Source organism: Nicotiana sylvestris, chromosome 4, assembly GCF_000393655.2.
Source record: "Nicotiana sylvestris chromosome 4, ASM39365v2, whole genome shotgun sequence".
In the NCBI taxonomy this organism is placed as follows: Eukaryota; Viridiplantae; Streptophyta; class Magnoliopsida; order Solanales; family Solanaceae; genus Nicotiana; species Nicotiana sylvestris.
This window is the reverse complement of record NC_091060.1, coordinates 13,721,575-13,743,191: the sequence shown is the minus strand read 5'-3', so window position 1 is coordinate 13,743,191 and position 21,617 is coordinate 13,721,575. Positions and strand designations below refer to the sequence as shown.

General features: G+C 36.0%; 2 protein-coding genes across 3 annotated transcripts; one reads left to right on the top strand and one right to left on the bottom strand.

The window, feature by feature from the left end:
- The first annotated feature begins 1,321 nt into the window (after window positions 1–1,321).
- Window positions 1,322–7,216, top strand: LOC104218642 (uncharacterized). Of its 2 annotated transcripts, none has more exons than XM_009769182.2 (4): window positions 1,322–1,486; window positions 2,334–2,473; window positions 2,568–5,098; window positions 5,192–7,216. In XM_009769182.2, the coding sequence occupies exons 2-4, from the start codon at window positions 2,450–2,452 to the stop codon at window positions 6,453–6,455; spliced, it is 3,819 nt and encodes a 1,272-aa protein (XP_009767484.1). In that variant the 5' UTR covers window positions 1,322–1,486; window positions 2,334–2,449; the 3' UTR covers window positions 6,456–7,216. The 2 variants fall into 2 exon arrangements, with proteins under 2 accessions (XP_009767484.1, XP_009767483.1); XM_009769181.2 differs by having other exon boundaries at window positions 1,322–1,541.
- Window positions 7,217–11,713: 4,497 nt separating this feature from the next.
- LOC104218643 (uncharacterized) lies at window positions 11,714–12,436 on the bottom strand. Its single transcript, XM_009769183.2, has one exon. It carries the CDS (start codon window positions 12,392–12,394, stop codon window positions 11,825–11,827), a length of 570 nt encoding a protein of 189 aa, XP_009767485.1. The 5' UTR covers window positions 12,395–12,436; the 3' UTR covers window positions 11,714–11,824.
- Window positions 12,437–21,617: the final 9,181 nt, after the last annotated feature.

Below are 21,617 nucleotides of genomic sequence, written 5' to 3'. Positions count from 1 at the left end.
CTACGGGTAATCATTTGCTCTTTGGAACAGCTGGATGGAACTAGGCCTTAAGTTGAGGCGTCCCTTTCCAAAAGAAGAAATGAGAAAAGGACTAAATTAGCAATAACGCAATAAATGTGGAGACCCTGTCACGATCGCACCAAACAAAATAAGAGCTGAATAATCCCGCCAGCGAGAAAAAGGAAAAAGAAAAGTATACGCCCACTAGAAAGGTTGAACAATTCAACTCAATGTTCAATTACTTAGCTGTTTCCAGTAGATTGGGTCCCACCAGAATTGTATGTGAATTTTGTGGAGAGACCTCTAAAAAATCTCCCATGTTTTGATCTATATCTTCTTTTGTCTCTTTTACATTTTAGGACAAATACAAAATTCACCATCGATTAAAACTAATTGTATTTATTAATCGAAAAGTATAAAAAATAAATATTTTTTGTATATAACACACGCATACATAATATATATATTTTGTTGACTATTATTTTTGATAGTGATTAAGAATATATATTTTCGTTAATTTACACTGGTTAAAGATGTGAGACATGTTGAGGAAAAAACTAAAGCATTAAACTAATTAACGTACGATATGTGTATTTTTTCAGATGAATATTTTAACTAATAAGTACATGACACATTCTTTTCACTTAAAATTTACTACTTAACTATAGATTTTATGATCTACTTTTACATATTTATTACTTAACTATGATAAATTAATTTGATACATAAACATAATCCGGATAAGTTCTTTTATTTTATTTTTTATAAATTCACTCAAAAGTTAATGGTTTATGATAAAGTTGGGAGCAATCTTACTTCCAGATTCTTTACTTATGCATATTTGTTCACACTATAAATTCCTTAGGGGTCGTTTGGTTGGGAAAAAAGCTATCTCATGATTAATTATTTTGGGAATAGTTATTTTGAGATTAATTATTCCACCTTTCTATAAGGATAAATAAACACTATAATTTCGGGATAACTAATATCGAGATTAGTTATACCATAATTTTATCCCAATCAAATATGAGATAAACTCATATCAAATTTAATCCCGAAGTTGATGATAAAGTTTGAAGCAATCTTTATTCCAGATTCTGATGTGATTTGCAAGCAAATGTAAGGACTATGGAGCAAACACGGGGTGCCACCTACCCTACAATTTCTTCAATTATGTATTAAAATAAGGAAAAGCAAGCCAAAAGTGACATTAATAAAAAATCAGGAAAACGAAAATGACAGATAGAGAGAAAATAAAGGACCTATTATTAAATAAAAGAAGTTATTGCAATTATTGAAAAGTCCACATAACCCTAACCAACTACAAACACCAATTCCAATTCCAATTCCAATTCCAATTCCAATCTGTCTATCAAAATAGTACGAAAAAACTCACCACCAAAAGTCTTTCTCCCCTTTTCCTCTCTGTTTTCACTCTTTTTTCCTCCTCCGTTATACTCTCTTTTGCTGTCTGAAATTAGCGAAGGTTCTCGTTTTTATCTTTGTGCTTTAATTTGGGGGTGTGATTGAATTTTTGTCAGGTGAAATTTTGCTTTTGATGCTTGAATTTTTCGGGTTTTATGGATTGTTTACCTGAAATTTGGATCTGATGAGTGATGAATATGCTTTTTCTTTGGTTATATATGGGGGGGTTTTTGGGATTAGATTTTGACTATTTTACTGTTATGAATCAAATGAATGATGGTTTTTCTGTTGTATTTTAGAGATTGATTTGTTATCTTTATGATCAGATTATCTGATTCAGATAGAACTAGGGCTTGAAAAAATTTAGAGCTAGAAAATCTTGGTAATTTTATCCAATGGCACCAAAGGATAGAGAGGGTATTTCAGGGATTTTATATTTTTGGGTCTGGCTAAGTTGTAACTAGATTGGAATTTGCGGGTAATGTTCGGATTTTTGGTGATTTCTTACCATCAGCCTCAGCTTAAGTCTTGGTAGTCAGGGTTGACCGGTACTTGTGCTTGCGGAAGGAAAATAGGTATTAGTGGAATAGTCTGAGATGTGTGTAACCTGGCCCGAACACCACCATCCTAAAAAAATATTAAGGGTTTTGATGGTCAAAACCTGCTAGTGATTAATAGATGGAGTAACTATTTGTTACGTTATTTTGGTCAATCTTGTTTACTTGGTAGTGTTTATGAGATTCAGATGCTTACTTTTTTCCCTTCGTTCATCTGGATCTGCACTTGATATCACCAATGTCTATCTTTTTTCTTGTGTATGTAATGTGATATGTGTGTGTATGTTTGGTGATTCTGACTGTTTGTTTCTCTTCCTTTGTATTATAATATTTTGGCATATCTGGTTGCAGGGTGCTATTAGAGGACTGTGATCTAGTGTTTCAGATGTGTTCTACGACTTGATTGTAACGTTTGGACTTGAGTGAGATTTTCTGGAGATAAAAAAGATTTAGCTGATTTTGGAACCATGCCAGTTTCAGGGAACGAAGAGGTCTCGATCTGATTTATGATTTGCTGCTGAATTGGTCTAACTGTGTAATACTTGCTTGGTTTTAATATCGTTCTATTTCGTCATGTATTTGCAGCCTGGGGTTCTTTCCCGGCAGCCCAGTAACTCGTCGTCAGGTATCCCTATTAAGAAGAGGTGGTACTCCATGGTCCAGTCTCCTTCACCTACTCGTGCTGAGCCATCTTCTTTGTCTAACGAAAGTGAATCCAAGACCAAAGATTCTTGCTTGGTCCAGGGCTCGACCTTGAGTTCTTGTGATAGTACAAGTAAATCTGATACTGTCAAGAATACACTTCTAGAGGTAAAAAAGGAAAAAGCTTCTGGTCCAAATGTTGACTCTCCGCCTACTTTGCAACCATTTTTAACCATATCTCGGGAAGCAAACCCTGATACTAGCTCGGGTCCTTCGGGAAATGTAGACAATCAAGTGAAACCAGCTTCTGCCGAAAAATTAGCTAGCCAGGAAGTTCTAGGTAGGACCATAGTGAATGTCAAGAAGGAAGTTGTTGCCAAACAAGGGAAAAGCCAATGTAAACTTGAACTTCCTGCTGATTCTGGACATGTTGAACTGTCATTAGGCCCAAAGAAATCACATGTTTCTTCACTGGTTGATCCAAATACTGAGGGGAGTTGCCTGATGCGTGGAACTGTAAATCCTTCATTGCTTTCTCTGTCTTTGAATAAAGGGAAGGACATTTCCCAGGACGGAAGTTGCAAGAATGGATTGAATAACAATGATTCTGATGATACTGCACACACTAATAGATCTAACTGGGATCTGAATACTCCCATGGACTCATGGGAGGGTTCTGGGGACGATGTTCCTGTTCAAGATGCTAGTCACATTGATCTGTTATGTAAGACTTCTAGTTCACTGGACAGAGAGCCTTCTATTAGTTCTGCTTCTGTTGTTGGTGCTAATGTTGATAAAGGGAAACAAATTGTTGGAGCTAGTGAGCGGGAATTTAATTTTCCTATCTCATCAATACAGTCTAGCATACCATACAAGTCTGCAGATGTGCTTCCTCTTAGTCTTGGTAGTACTTTACGTGGGTTTGACTCCTCAATACTGCAGTCATTGGCTAAAGTAGACTCTAGCAGGGTTAGTCCGAACTCGAGTTTGCTGAAAAATCTGGCATTGAATAGTAACATGAATTCCCCCACTCGTAAAACAGTTAAGTCAGAACCTGTTGAGGAAGCCTTGGTACAAGCCAATGCTGGAACTGCATGTCGTCCAGCTGGAACATTGGATGCTAATATAGTAAAACCTGAAGTTGTGAGGCAGAATCTGCAACCTACTGAGGTGTCGACCAAGGGTCCTCAGAAATTACTTGAGCAAAAACCAGTGAAATGTGAACCACTCCAGGAGGTTAGTCAGGAAATATCCATGACGTCGGATGTGATTGCACACCAATCAGTTGGAAGGGTTTTGCAGCTTCAAGAGAGTTCTTCTTCATCTTCGTCTACACTGCCAATGCCTTTGACCCCTCAAAAGGGATGCCCTTCTAGATTGTCTACCTGTTCTGATTTGTCTGTGATGAGTGGGGACTTGTCTACTCAATCTGAGTACTCTGTTCATACTGAAGAAGCTAATAGAAGTAAGAATGCTCTAGACCAGGCAAATGCTGATATTGCTGCTAAAAATGCAAACTTTGACCACAAAGAATCAAATGTGTCCAGTGATAAAGTGGAGGCATCTGTGTTGGAGGGCATCAATGTTGAAGATACACGAGAGCTGCATCATTTGGTTGCAAGTGGTGTGGGATCGGCAATTGATGAGGAAAAGATAAGTATATCAGCTGGTACAGAAGAGGAATGTTATGGTTCTGATTATGAATCTGATGGTAATCATGCTTTTGCGGGACATGTTGATGCTGAGAGTGTGGGGTGTGGCAGAGAGGATGAAGAATATGAAGAAGGTGAGGTCCGAGAGCCAATGATGCAGTCAATTGCAGAAGACCCAATTGCTGAGGGGATGGATTCGGAAAAAAATAGCATAAGTGCTCATTCTGCTGGCTCTTCTGGGGTTGAGGAATCTCACTGCTTCAATTATGATGAAAAAGATAACAGTTTGCCAGTTAATACTGAGAGTAATGATGACTTTGTGAAAGGCTGTGATGAGAAAGCCGACAAAATTGATCATAAAGACGGTAATTTGCGGAGTCCTTTATTGGATAAAGAGGAAACACCAGGAGCTGATGAGCAGAGGCCTATTGGTGCTATTCAACAAGGACCAGTTGATCAATCAGGAATAGCAGATCTGCACGAGGGATGTGAAAAGGATGTCTTATGTGATGAAGCGCCTGCTGGAAGCAGTGGGTCTGGCAGAAATGTTGGCGAGGCTAATAACGAGAATATTGGAGGATTTGATATGGCACCGACAGTCGATTCATCTTTGCAGAACGCTGAAACATCTATTAATGCCAACTCTAATAAAGATTTATCAAATGTTGGAAGCAAGAGCCGGATTATCAATTTACCTCGTGCATCTAATGTGACATCTCCTAGTAATGTCAGAACTATTACAGGTAGGTCACTGCCTTCAAGAAGCGGAAGAGAAAGGTATTCTGATATAGAGGAGGAGAAATTCCATCTACGAAAGAATAGGTGATTTTTTCTTTTCATTGCTGTTTGATTTGTAATTTTTCTTTTGTATCTGAATGCTGCTCAACTATGACTTTTTCTTCCTGCATTTTCCAGAGATGAAACCTATGCTGATGGTCCTAAATTTGTCCGGCATAGGAATGAGGACCGGTCATTTGGCAGCTCACGGGGGAACTTCATGCGTGGAAGAGGGAGGGGTTCGGGCCGGTTTGATAGTTCACGTAGTGATTGGGATTCTGGGCGTGATTTTGAAAGCTATGGAGGTGGCACTGATTATCGTTTTAGACGTAAACGTACTGCTGCTGTTGGGGAATCTGAAATTGAACGTAATGACTATGATAGACTCGATGGTGCTGCTTTTGTTAGTAATAGGAGGAGGAAGCCATTAAATGATTCCTTCTCTTCATTTCGGCATCCACCTGCACGGCGGCTGTCCCCCAATGGAAGAGAAGATGCTGCCATGATGGGTATTCAAATGCTTCGTAGAGCTCCTAGGAATATCAGCCCAAGTAGATGCACTGGTGAAGATGGCTCTGATGGACCAGATGGTCATTTCATTCGGGGTAATACAAAGTTTACCACGATGCAGAGAAGAGGTTTCCCTCGAATGCGGTCTAAATCTCCTGCTAGATCCCGTACACGTCCCCCTGGTCCTTGGTCATCTCCTCGGAGGAGACCGACCGAAGGATTCAATGGTCTTCCAGATTCATCTCAGCACAGGTCTCCAGCTATGTACAGGGAAGATAGAATGAGGTCTTCCCCACGAACTTCTTTTACCGATGATATGGTTCCTCGAAGGCGTGACTCTCCATCGTATACTGCTCGGCGTCTGAATGATATGAGGGATGTGGACGCTGGACAGGAGCATGGGCATCCAAGGTCTCTTTCTATCAGAAGAAGTCCACCTGATCGGGTATTTACTACTAGAAACAATAGGAGACTTGAGATGTTAGATCGCCGGGAGAGGGCTGATGGTGATGACTACTTTGATGGGCCGATACACACTGGCAGGTTTCCTGAGCTTCGTAGTGGTGGAAGTACTGATGAGAGAAGGAAGTATGGCGAGAGGCGAGGAGGACCTGCTCGTTCTTTTCGTCCTTCTTATAACAGCGAAAATGACTCTTTCCGTTTTAACCAGGATGGTGGCCCTAGGCCTTTTAGGTTCTATCCAGAAACTGATGAAGAATTTGTTGAAAGAAATAACACTAGGGAAAGAGAATTTGATGCAAATATCAAGGATCGAGCTTTACCTAGACGAATGAGAAATGTCGAGGAGCAAGAAGGTAATTTTAGACAGAGTGGGCAAGTTTGGCATGAAGAGGGATTTGATGTCTCTAGATTAAAAAGAAGAAGATTTTGATTTTATGGCTCACTGAACCTGGAATATCTGCAGCTGTGGGGTGGGAAACACTGTTTCCGCATCGCTCAGATCCTGTAAAAGAATTCTTGGTCCTTACAGGTACAGGTAATGTGCTGCGTGTAATGAGGAACAGATACCGATTTTTGATTGCATCTGGACGAATGAGAAATCTTGAAGTATAAGAAGGTGGCTCTAGACACAGTGGAGTCTTGCCTGAAGAGGTGTTAATATCTCCTTATTGAAAAGAAGCAGACTTTCACTTAATATCTCAATGAACATCTCATCTTTTTTGGAAGTATGCGGTTATGCATTTTTTTTGCTCCAAGAAAAGAAATCTTTTTGCTAGTAAGCCGTCCAAGGAACGTGCTTTTTACCTTTGCTGCCTGCAATTTGTTCTTTTGGAGGGGAAAACTACTTGTTTAAGATGCTCTAGACTGCACTGACTTGAAAACTAGTTTAAGGTGCTACTACTATGCCGGCCTGAACACTACTAGTTTATGGTGCTATTATGCTGGCCTGAACGCAATTAGTTTAAGGTGCTAGTATGCTGGCTTGAATACTACTACTAGTTTAAGTTGCTAATATGCTGGCTTTGTAAGGCTTCTGGGGTAAATGACACTCAGTTTTGTGGTTTACAAGTGTTTAACCAGCACTTGGGTTCTCTGATGTCCAAGGTGAATTATGCCAGGTTAAGTATGGCATATCAATATGAGACCAAATATCATTGAGATGGATGTGCATCCTACATTTTCATTTCTTGAGATGTCCCTGTCCTCTTTTAACTTCTTTTTGGTGTAACTATTCGCTTATCTGAAGCCACCGGCTCAATTAATCCTGATTTGCGCGTGGTTTACAAGTTAGAGAAACTGATTGATGATGGATAATTGTCCAAGGTGAATTATGCAGGTTAAGCATGATATAACAACAGCACCATCTACGAGACCAGATATCATTGATATGGATGTGCTTCCTACAGCTTTTTCATCTCTTGAGACCGTCCGTTTCCCTCTTTTAACCTTTTTTGGTTTAACTATTTGGCATTTGAAGCCACTGGCTCAACTAATACGGATTTTCTCGGTCGATTCATTCAAGGGGTAAAGTACTATGCATCAAATAGTTTGAATTTGGGACCTTTATTATTCCACATGTGAGGGTCGAGGGATCCCAATTATTCCACATGTCCTCTTTAATTGGTGAATCCATTTCAGATAACTAGTGAGAACTCGTCAACAACAATAACGACAACAAACCTAGGTGAGATTTGAATCTTATCGGTAATCTTACCTCTACCGATACCGATAGAGGTTGCTTCCAATAGACCTAGTGTGAACAAATAGCTCTTGGAAAGCTAAAATGTTTGCAGAAAATTGCTTAACAGAGATTGAGATGGACCTTTTCTGCCTAATTACGAAACCATCTAAGAAAATCTATATTACGGTATCTAATTATAGAAAGATATGTTTGACTGCTATCTACTTGGTATAACTGGAAATTCCTAAGTTAATCACGGATAATAGATTTATATTCGAAGTGGTTACCTGCACGCTAATTAAGCTGAATAATTCTTTGCTTCAAAGTGTATACTGAAACTGTCCAAGTGATATAAATTTCATTTTCGATAATCTCTTTATTGAGTTAAGAGTATATTTTTCTCGTTATTCTCTTTAAGTTTTTTTCACAACGTCTAAAAAAGATACTAATCTAATAACCTTAACCATTAAGTGTTTACCTAGGCTTCTTTATTTTTATCAGATGTATTGTTCCACTAACGAGAATAGTAAAAAATGATTTGCAAAAAAAATAATTAATGATTTTTTTTCCCAATGTTTTTAAAATGTGAAATATTTTAAAACAAATTAAGTTTGTCGCAACTAATATTTGGGACTGAAGGATACTTGTGTAAAAGAAAATAAGTAAATTTAGATTGATGCAAACTGAATGTAATGTTTTTAGTTAGTGTTATATTAGTATTAATATTGCCTTGTAGAGGAAAAAAGATTGTTATTAAAGTACACAAGCTAACATATCGACGTATATTCTAATAAAACGTTGATCTTCAAATACATGACGTTTTATCCTTTGAACTTTGAAGCTTTAGAAATAAGAAATTCAAGTCGCTTTCTATATTATCTTTTCCCTTTATCACTTTTCGACAGGAATCCTCAATACAAATATATTTAGTTCACGAGCTCAAAACTCATTGAATTGGGAACGGAAGGAAAAATTATATACAAATATATTTCATTATTTTCATCTCAAAATTTCATGACGAGTGGCGAAGCCAGGATTTCATATAAGGGGATTGAAAAAATTTCTTGAAAACCATACGTTGGATCTGAACATGTGACTAAAAATAATTTTCAAAATCCATTTGCCACTACTCTAGAATTTTCTTTTATATCAGAATATATATATAGCAACAACAACAAGAGGATTCAACAGTTTATATATAATTAAAAATATATATTTTTGCCCTATTTGCACATTGTAACTTGGGCGAAGGAAATTCAATTGAACTCCTTTGCCAACACCTAGCTTAAGGAATGTTCAAGACGGGGTTGAATATGGCATCTAATTCTACCACACAGTGCAGCAACATTATACTAGTAATGCCACTTAAAACTGATCTTTATGGCTATAGTAATACAATATATACAGCATACTATAATGGCTATATCAGCAGCAAAAAACTGATCCTTTTAGCTTGATCATTTTAGAAAATGTTTAGATGTATCAGTTATCTAGAAATTTTATCTGAACACCTTAAGGGGGCTCTCCTATTATCTGACAACCAGGGCGGACGCACGTTCGATGAAGCAGTGTCACGTGATACCGCTTCGTTAGAAAATTTAACTAAATATATGCATTAATACTGTTAGAAAATCGATAAGTAGGATAAAATGACATCACTTAAGAAAGATTGTCTCATAGTATGTTGGTTATGTACTTAATTTTGCTCTAAGAGGTTAGAGGCTCAGTCCTTAACTTCAGGTTCCTATCTCCTTCTGTTATACATAGGGCTTTTTGATTAGTTTTAGGCTAAGTTGCTCCGACAAGGGAGTTTAGGTGCCACACCTATGTTGACACGACACTAATATGAGTATGGGTATGAGATTCATTCCGGATCTGGTCAAACAAATTTGGGTACTTTGACCACGGCGGACGGAAAAAATTCGAGATGAGATACAATTTGATTTCCGAAATTAGAACCAAAACTAAGGTAAATTTGAAGAGAATAGCATACCTTATCTAAGAAATCAATCTTTTACTTATCTACAATTTGAGAATAAAAAAGAAAGCCATACTTTACAAGCTATACGTAAGTATTCCACCAAATTTCTCTTAATTTAGAGATATTTTTATTTTTTTGAATTATTTGTATCCGGATTCCAGCACTTGTATTCGTACTAGAATCTGTATCCCCGAATAACAGAATTTACGTCTCGAAAAATTCGACCTCAAAATACGCACCTGTATCGGATACCTACACCGGTGTCCGAGCAACTTAGGTTTTAGGTTAACTATAAGATAAAGAACGGTCTTTCTAGTTTGGTTCTTGCTACACGTTAATTTAGAAATAAAATTGGAAATCATTCAACTTGTATCACTTCCTGCAAATTATAACCTTCAAACTCAAATGCTCGTCTAGCTTAAACAGCATTACAGATAAAGAATTTCAGTTTGTCAGACTCTATTTCCCAGACCTTTTTAATTTGTTCCAAAAAGTATGATCTCTTTTTAAATGTAAAAATAATTTAACACATACTTTTCATATTATCCTTGATGAGAAACTTTATAGCAATCAAATGTTATGATATATTTGAGATCACAAATTTAGAAAATCGTCCTTTTTCTTAAACCTCCTGCTTCTCAAATGCCTTTTAACCTACTAAAGACTGGAATTTCTTCCCTCTATTATGTGTTTGTCCAGATTTTTTTATCATAATTGGTTTTTCCATTTTATGAAGGAAAAGACAATATATTTACCATAATTGGGTTTTTCTTTTCTTAGAAGGAAAATATAATTCTTCCATATTTGGCTAATCTCTTTTCTTGTAGGAAAAGGTTTGAAGTTTTATAAATTGAGGATCCGTCCTTCTCATTCAGTAGCATCCACAATGTAGCCATAGGGGGCTTGAGAATCTTGTTTAGGGGGAGAACTTTACGGGACAAGTGTTAGTGTGTCACTTGTGCTTGCCTCTTCGTGAGGTTGTTTTCTCGATATTTTGTACTCTTTTTTTATTATAGTGGATTGCTCATCTCCGCCGTGGACGTAAGTCAGTTGACCGAACCACGTTAAATGTTTGTGTCTCTTTTGGTAGATTTCTCTTTTATTGTGTGATTTATCGTTGAAGGTTTGCTTTACTAGCTTCCGCATGACACCTGATTTATTTTTGGTCCTAACACCCTCTTCCTCTTTAAATTAAATTGATATATTGAAACCGATTGTACTAAGGAGCTTCGATTTTACTGGAAAGACTTTGTTGAAAAATTGAAATCTATGGATTATATCTCACGTATTTTGCTCATATTACTAATACAAATTGATCAAAAGGGCAGTCCGGTGTACTAAGCTCCCGTTATGTTTGGGGTTCAGGGAAGGGTCGGACAAGGGTCTATTGCGTGCAGTCTTACCCTGCATTTCTGCAAGAGATTATTTCCACGGCTCGAACCCGTAACTTCCTGATCACATGACAACAAACTCTACCATATGCCAAGGCTCCTTTTGCCCTTCAAAGTGACCACTTCCACTTAATATCGTGTAGGATCAAATGAGTTCACATTGTTGCAATTGAAGGACTATTTCTTTTTCTAGTTTGGTTTCTTGCTAATCTAATTTTAGGAAGACTTGTAGAACTCTTTCACTTTCTGCAAATTATAGCCTTCGCCTCAAGTGATGTGACCAAATATATAATATTAGTTGCTCAAATAAACCAAATTCACCAACAATCTAGCAAACAACAACATACACAATGTAATCCTATATATGGGGTTTGAAGAGCATAATCTATACGCAGACAATAGTGAAGATAGATAAGTTGTTCCCAATAGACCTCGGCTCAAGTAAAGCATAAGCACAACATTAATAAAAAAAGCAGCAATCTAGCAATTGGTACAACAACAACAACAATAAGCACAGTTAAATCCCACGAGTGAAGTCTGGAGAGGGTAGTGCATACGCACACCTTACCCCTACCATACCACGATAGAGGGACTGTTTTCGGTAGACCGTCAGTTAATCTAGCAATTGGTACAAATTATAATACAAATGCACATTTAATAATGGTATAATAAACTGTTCAACAAATTGGAAAAAAGATTCTCAATGAGCTCAACAAAGGCAGTTCATTTCTTAACAGGTAAACTAACTATTTAGGCCAAACACTAACTTTTTCTTTCTCAAACTTCAAATACACAGCCGCTAAAGCCGCCACAAAATAAATCTGAATAAAAACAATTGACGGCGTGTGATAATTAATCACGCTCTTACCTGTCGCAAGTTCCACTAATAGCAAAGCGGTTAACCCGAGACCCGCGATCCGGCCATTGACCCGCTCCGAATACGGGCTGAACCCGAATTCGACATTCAGTCCATCAGATACAGGTTCCTTTAACGGAATTGGCGGGAGGAACATGTTCGCCCCGGATCCGGATCCGGCTGTTGCTGTTTTGCCCTTACGTGTCTTTCGGAGCTCCGCTTTTTTACCCGTTCCGCTCCGATACCGGAGCCGGACTTGGGACAGCTTACTCTCGAAGCTGTCCGGGTCTGAGGATGTTTCGGTGACGGTTTCTTCTTCTGTGTCGGACGGTGAGGATTCGTCGGTGGTGGCGCGTGTGGTGAAGGAGAAGTAGGATGGCGCGTGGAGTTTGAGGGGAGATTGTGAGAAGATTGGGTTTGATTTTGTGAGTTGCAGCGTGGAAGGTGTTAAGGTCGCCATTTTCCCAATGTTTCAGTTCTCTGGTTATGATAGTTGGATAAGAAGCTTTCTTTTCCTTTCTTTAATTTTATAAAATATAATATAGTCAAATCTTTATCTAATAGTCGTGTTTATTATTATTCCGATATTTTTGACGTTATAATAAAATATTATTATTTAAATAGATATAATAACATAATATAAATAATCAATTCCAAGAAAAAATTAGTTTTTATAGTGAGTGGTTATTATATAGAGATGTTATTATAGAGAAGTCTTAAAATATTATTATATTTGTGCGATAATAAAATTTTTATGTTAAAAATTAAAATAAAATGTTGAAATTAAATTATTTTTAAGTTTAAAAAAAGATCATTCTTTTAACCGGGCTAAAAAGGAAATATAAAGTCGCGCCAGCAAAATAATAGAGTATTTTTAATTTACTTTGTGAATTTTGTGGTCATTTACTTTTTTTAGAATGAATATGATAGAATTTAATTAACAAAATTGAGTGTGCGACATATAGTTTGAGGATGAGATCGAAATATTGAAATCCAAGGCCAAAAATATTTCTTCCTTAGAAGGATAAAAGGACGAAGTTGTCTCAACATCAACCACACAAGTCCTATTGTCCATTCACATGCACCCATTTTATTTTGTTATTTCGCCCATATGATATAGTATTTCTTTTTAGTCTATCCCATCATAATGGTATATATTTTTAAAAATTTTAATTTATTTTTAATGACATGCTTTGTTGGACTTACCAGCTTTAAAATGTTTACTCTTTTATAATGAGAGGGATAATAAAAAAAATATATGGAACTCTTATCACAACTTATTTATTAAGATAATTATATTATACTTTGCATATATTTGGTTTACATGTCAAATTAATTCTTTCAATTTCTTAAATTTCATGTTCATATTAACCTTCATATAAAATGAGACGGAGGAAAAAAAATATTGTAGAGGATCTTCAGGAGGAATACTACCAAAAAAAAAAAAAAATTATTGGCGAATTTTAGCGATAGATCGTTTTGCCATTACTATTGAGTAGGGGTGACAAAATGGTTAAAAGAAAACAATTAACCACCCATATTATTCACTAAAAAATAGGTCGAATAATGAACTTTTTAAAAATGGGTCAAATATGAATAATAACCATATTATCCATTTAGAAAATGGATAATCAATGAGTCAACTTTTATATTTGTAAAACCTCAAATTGGGAGTTCCTCAAGTTAGGGAGACTAAGTAGGCGTTTGGACATAAGAATTGTAAAATTCGAAAAAATGGTGAAAAATAATTTCAAGTGAAAATGGTATTTGAAATTTAGAGTTGTGTTTGGACATAAATTTCAGTTTGGGTTGTTTTTGAAGTTTTGTGAGTGAAAATTTTGAAAAATCGTTTTTTGCAGTTTTTCAAATTTTTGAAAATTTCCAAAATGCATCTTCAAGTGAAAAGTGGAAATTTTATGAACAAACGCTAATTTTGAAAAAAAGTGAATTTTTTTTGGAAAAATCTTCCATCAAATTTTATATCCAAACGGGCACTAAGAATTCTCCAAAAGTGATCATATGCAAGAAGTCATGGATAATATAATTACCCATATTATCCGCCGGTTAACCCATTTTTTATCCGTATTAAATATGAGTCGGGTCGGATAACTTACCCATTTTTCATTACCCATTTCGACCCGAACCATATCCGATCTGACCCCGCCCGTTTGCCACACCTACTATTGAGCGACAAACAAGGATGGCTTTAGGAGGGCGGAAGGTGCCCTTCGCTGGAAAATTATACTGTATATATAAGGCAAAATCTATTTTTTTACCTTTATATATTGTATTTTGAATTCCATTGGCACAGTCCAAAAGCATAGCCCGGTGGTCAAGGGGGTTCAAAACCTTTGTGAGGTCACTAGTTTAATTTCCGTTGGCCACAATCTCTGCTAATTTTCTAACTTTTTTTTGAACCTTTTTGGCGAAAATCCTCCCTCCGCCACTAAGACGGATTAGCTATAATATTATATTTCCATCGCAAAATAAGAAAATAAAAGAATAAATATATAGTACATTGAAACTAAAATTAGTTGTTAAATTTGGGCCATTGTACCAACTTAAGAAAACGAGTTGTTTTATGGTGTACATTTCTCACCCACTTTTTCTATTTATCTTTAAATATATATTGGAAGAAAATATGATATCCACATTGATTTTTTTTAAATAGCTAACCAGTTCTGTTCAATCTTATTCAATAGTTCTAATTCTACACCTTGTCTTTGATAAATGAAACAACTTTCACTTTCCAATAACTGATTAATATTTCACTATTTACGACCTTTGCTTGTTGTATGCTTATTTATAGTCTAAGAATGAATGTGCCAAAACTTAATAAAAACTAAAAATGTGTGTAGACAACAAATTAAAAGTGTTATGAAGTCATTGTTCAAACTTTTACATTGATATTTTAATAGCTAATTCGGATACAGATTTAGAACTTTGACTTTATGAATTCTAAATTCTAAAAAAACAATTATTCTGTATAAATTATTTATACAGGTTATATGAATTTCTTAATACTGGGATAGATTTTGGCAAAAATTACTAAATTCTGCCGAACCAAAACTCGATAATGCTCGATTAGTACGAGTGATAATGGATAATTAATTATGAGATGACTTTATCCTACGTGGGTGAGAATAATATCTAATTCGGATAAGGGTATGAAATTTTGACTTTATGGATTCTAAATTCTAGAAAAACAGTTCATTGAGTTCAGAATAAATTATTTATACATATTATATAAATTTCTCAACACTAGTAAAAGATTTTGACAAAAATTACTGAATTCTGCTGAACTAAAACTCTATAAGCTTTGTTTGGTACGAGGGATAAGGGATAATTAATCCTGGGATTAAATTTGAGATGACTTTATCCCACGTTTGGTGGCGTGGTATAACTAATCTTGGGATTGTAATATTATTCTTATTTTTTTGGGAGGGTAGAATAACAATCCTAGAATAATTAATCGTGGGATAACTTATTTTCCAACCAAACGAAGATTCTTTCACTTTCCAAGAGCTGATTTATGTTTCTTTATATGGTATCTTTGTGTCCTATATGCTTATTTATATCTAAATCTGTATTAAAGATCGATGTTATACCTAATCCACATGTCTAGCTTCATTTGTGAGTTGTGACCAATTTATTTACACAGTCATCTTAAATATAATTGAATACAACCAATAATTAAATTCTAATTTGAGCAACCATTACCTAACTAGACCCAACAATCCGATAACTATCACCATATCGGAGATTTGACGCTTCTGAGACAACTATAACTACTAATTTTCTCTGGGGCACCACTCCCAATAAAAAGAAAATTCACCTCGTAAAATGGAGTACTGTCACCTTACCAAAAACGCATGGGGGCCTTGGTATCCAACGTCTATCCCACAAAAACGAAACTTTACTCGCTAGTCAAGCCTGGCGCATGTTACACAATCCCTCCTCCCTCTGGGCTGCTACCCTCCTCCACAGATACTTTTATCACACTACACATCCTCATACTCGTGGTTCTTTCATTTGGAAAGACCTACTCGCCGGTTGGCATCTCTATCAATCAGGCATCAAATGGATTATAGGTACGGGCACAACCATTAACTTCTGGACTGATTCTTGGCTAGGCCCCAATCGACCATTGCGACAATGTATCGCTGGGCCCTACCACGTCATGCCCTTCTTGACACTGTATCACTTATATTACACGACACAATGAGACCTCACCAACATCCCTTTTAAAGTACCATCAACACTGTTACAACATATTCTCAACACATATATCCCCACTCACACTACAAACCCTGACTCTTTTTCCTGGACTCTAGCTTCCAGCGGAACCTTCAACACAAAATCACTCTATCACCAATTACTTCCCTTTTACACAGGGCCGCCATTTCATTGGATATGGAAACTTCGACTTCCGCAAAAAATCAAACACTTCCTCTGGGTGATTAGCCATAACCGCCTTCCTACTACCAGCCATTATCACCACATAGGTTTCCTTCCTAATGACACTTGCGCCATCTGCCTCACCCACCCTGAAACAATGATTCATTTATTCCTTCAGTGTCCAACTGCTGTCCATCTTTGGTCACAGTTATCCATGCTACCAACAATTACGACACTTCTGCACAACTTTGGCTCTCTAATCTTTTTGCTTCATCAACTTCTTTTCCAAACTCACGTGCCGAATCCCTTATATATCCCTAACGACATCCTTATTCCCTTTGCTCTTTGGCATATCTGATTGGCCCGTAATGGTAAGCTTTTTCGAAACCATCACCAACCCCTCTCCGCGTCTCTCATCGTTAAAATGGCTGCAGAATTCTACTATCTCGCGACCCCCTCCCGCCCTACCTCCTCCCGAATCTCTATGCATATCAAGTGGAATCCTTCTCGTCCAGGTTACTTTAAACTTAATACTGATGGCTCCGCCTCACAACACACTACTCATGGGGGAATTGGTGGAGTCATCCGGGACCACACAGGTAATTGGCTTCTGGGTTTTGCGGGACATCGCCTAGTACACGGAAGCATGGAAGCCGAGCACTTAGAACTATATCACGGCCTACACCTGGCTTTTACTAACGGATACACACCCTTGGAAGTCAATTTAGATGCTAAGGCCCTTCTTCCTATACTTCATTCCTCTCATCCACTTTGCTAACATTATGCTTGATTGCAGGTGTCTAATCACTCGACTGTATGATCCGGATGTCCTTCACACGTACAGGGAGACAAATCGGGTAGCTGACTCCTTAGCTAAACATAGTTTGCAGATGGAGGCTTCACCAAACATCATTGTTTTTGCTCAACCACCGCACTTTGTACAATAGCTGCTTGAAGACGACCGTTTGGAACTCTTTTTGTTAGAAAACTAACCCCATACAGTCAAACTAGCACCCACGATGAGGTTGTTTGTTACCCTCCGGAAACAGTCACTACTACTAGTTTACCCCCAGAACCCCCTTTTTGTTACGACCCATCCAGAAGTCGTCCCCCTAGAATGTTGGTTTTAATGCCTCTTACTCCTTGTAACGAACCACCTTAATATTATATAATATGCATCTTTTGCACCCAAAAAAAGTGGCACAATAATGAAAAAATTTACATAAAAATTAACGGACACAACATCTTTAGGGAGGTTGTTGCAGTTTTCCTAGTTGCTGCCTTGACAAAGATATAACTTCTAGTTCCTTTTTTAACTATATTTCTTTTCTATTATATAGAAGAGTAAGAGTTTCAACATGTGTGCTTAGGATCATTTCAATAAAGCTTGAGAGCATCTAGGTCATTTTACATGATCTCTATACGTGCCTTTTTCTACCTACACAAATAGTACGTGTAGCTTTTAGGTTATTCCATGTGAGTTTTTATCCAATTTCCTTACATAACAATTTACAGAGCTTTTCATATAGGTGTTCGTAACATGAAGCGGAAGACAATAACAATCCTAGGCAGATCTTTTCATGTTTAAAATTTATTTACATGTCAAAGATCAAATCTGAGACGTACCTGGTGAAGAGAGTCCCGTTTCAAAAATTCTTCGATAGTGCGAAAACTCTATGCGTATCCACACCGAGACCGATCCTTGCTATCAACTCTTTGATCAACGAAACCCGCAAACAAATTGAATGAACTATTGTGCTAAAGTTCTTCTCAAAAACCGTAGCCAACGTGAAAGACCAAGAAACTAAATTTTCTTGTCAAGACTTGACTCTTTCGATATCTCTGTTGGTTTTTCGACTTCTTCAAGAAGCTGTGTTGGTCACATTGCTTTAGCTATGTATATATATATACGTAAACCCCAATTGTTTTTCCTTAGGTTAAAGAAAAGGAACCGGAAAAAAAAACCAAGTTCTAAATTGGACGTTTACATTATATAGGAAAATACTAATCCCATTACTCATGGGATTCTGATAGCCTACACGTCCTTTATGGACTTTGACGTAAAGATGCTGTCCAATTCTAAATTGGACTTCAAGTAATAATTTATATTAAAATTATCAATCCCATTCTTATGGGGATGAAATAACCGACGTTGACTTTCACGTCAATCCAATTCTTAATTGGATTGATCAAATATATATATGTGTATCACACACACACACACACACACACACACACACACACACACACACACACACACATATATATATATATATATATATATATATATATTTTAACCAAGAGATATAATTTAATTTTCTATTCCAAAAATAGAAAACATCAATTTTTTCACAATATTAATTATATCCCCTGTGCTAGCAAAGAATATTATATTATTTTATTTGGACTAACTAACTAAATTTATTTGACTAATTAAATTCTTTAATTTAATTAACAAATAATAAAGTAATTAATCCTTTAGCAAAGATTAGAACACTCGTTAGTGTGCGACCCCATAGGTTCAATACTAAGCCGGTAGTAAATTAATCACATTAATATACTAATCAAGGGTGGCGTATAGCAACACTCCTTAACGACCGGATAGCTTGAAGTATACAATTTACTCTCAAGAACCAGTAGAAGAATAATGTAGTAATTCCTTCTGTCCTTATAGCTCTGAGTCACCCTAGGATATGGTTTAACTGTCAAATCCTAATAGGTGACCAACTATGTGTTCATGTCAAATATATTCGACCATTGAATGACCTAAGAAACTCTTTTTTTCTTTCATTCAATTGCCCTGACCAAGGTCTTAATTTGGTCGTTTATAATTCATGACAACATGGAGCTTAAACTCATTACCAAGAGTTGACAGATTCCATCTTGATCAATCACTAATTCTACAAGTATTTAATCATACCCAATATCCTTTCAACTATCGCCCTAGGGTCATGGGCGTCTGGTATTAAAGCACAACAAATAAATTGGCAATTACTATGACGATCTCAGGTCAAAGGAAACTCTTACATCACATTCTTCAAGAGAATATCCTATTGACAGTTTATGGTAATTCTAACCATTAGGAATTATCCAATGAGTCGGTTCAATAATCATATCTCTATATGCATCATCTATCTATGTGATTTAGTTAATGAGATCAACTAATCTTTATCCCATAAAGACAATCACATGAATATTGATCTAACCGGATTACTAATGTCCAAATTAATAATCCTACGATCAAGAACGAATTTAGATTAAATTGTAAGAGACTTTGCTCTCATTATCATGATCTCTATCACGATGACAAATCTCAAAATTTAATCAAGTACTTTATCAAATAATTAGTAATAACTATGATAAAAGAATGTCATATATTTTTATATCAAATAACGTTCACAAAAATATTTTCAAATCATCAAATATGAGATTGGATCTAGAATATATCTACTATATCCCTAACAATAATATCTCGAGTCATAGATATTTTGGTTACATAGAACTCTCATATCGATGATGAATTAATTATATCTCTATACATTATTTAATTATTTCGCAGAAGAGAGGGGAAATTTGATATGAGAGAGGGATTGAGCGTCCTGGCAATCATTTGAAAAAGACTTATTTTTATCTCTCTTTTCTGTTGTGTCCTTCTATCATGTAGTAAAATAATAAGGGAATGTTGGCTTCCATGGTTTAGAGTTCTATTTAGCTCAAATAGATGCAAACCCTATTATAGATTGTAAATTTGTACATCATCCTATAACTTACAAGCAGTATAAATTTTAGGAATACATTTGACAAACAAATCATGGTGACAAGTGATTTGTTGTTAGCCATGATGCATAGGGAAGAATTTTTGCTGCTATAAAAATAGAAAAATAAATATTTAAGGAACTTACTAGAGTAAATGCAAGATAACAGACAACCACTTTAGGATGTAGAGAATATTCATTTCCTCCTAAGATCTGTTTCTATGGTTGTAATGATTAGAATGTAGTCAGTATCTATATTACTTCAGTGTGTTTTTCATTTCTTCAAAGTTCATATGCATATGGCACTATAAAAAAAAAAGGAATAATTCTAATTACTTAGAAAGGATTTAAAAAAGGATAATTGCTACTAGTGATTTTGGCTAGAGGAAAAGCCACTTCTGCGCACATATTCAAAGACTTCTGCCGACGAAATTTTTGGCAGTTTGACTTTCTATAAAGTCATAACATGATGTCTTTAATAGCTGAATCTAGATTGTTATTCACAGACACACACATATGGAGAGAAAGAGATAATTTTCTTACCAATGGGACACTGCAGAATTTGTAAATGACTGTAAGAACCTGAGTGTGCAATTTGACTAGCTATAAAGTCATAACATGACGTTTTCAATAGCTCATTCTTGATTGTTATACGCACACACACATATGGAGAGAAAGCAATAATTTTCTGACCTATGAGACATTGTGGAATTTGTAAATGATTGTAAAAACCTGAGTGTGAGGATTTACGACATGCTAAGTTTTCTAATTATAGAAGTTGCAAGGGGCTTCGATTTCGGTGTGGGATTCTATATCAATTCTTTATATGTGCTTGTTTAATTATGTGTTAAATAATGATATGGATTTTACTGATAAATTAAATAAGGACTTTGACCATGCATAAGATTTCACATTGGTCATCCCCTCAGCTGTATGCTTTCAGTTTTCTGCTTGTGTTTGTAAAAATGGCTCTGCGATTCTTATTTTTGAGAAGAAAATCCACCATCCATGAAAATTTTCTTTGTGCAATGCATTTAAGTGTCTTTTATATTGTTAAGTTATGCTTCTAAATCCAGTGAGAACAGTATGAATCAGTTTCTGCATAGCTGGTTTTCCTTTCTCAACCAATTGAGTTTCTACTTGGATCATTGACGTAGTAAGCGATGAATTATTTATACGCCTTAAGCAACTGATTTATATATGTATTTAGCTTTTAATATGCATGAATATTTGCACAAAGTAATGAAGCAACTCTGACATCTCTTTGGAATTTGAGACTTATCGGATCTCTGGGAACAACTTATTCCAAACTACTTTTCCTGAGAAGTTTTTGTTAGGAATGAATAGTCAGAATAGGAATGAATAATTGGTTTCTTTCAAAACTGTTGTATTATCGAAATTACTGCACATTAAGAGACAAATATGTGTTCATTTTTTAACCCATCTCCAGCACTTCAATGTTAAAATTTGTTGTTCATTTGTGCTCCTCAAGCATTACTATCCTCATGATGATTTAACATAGGTATTGAA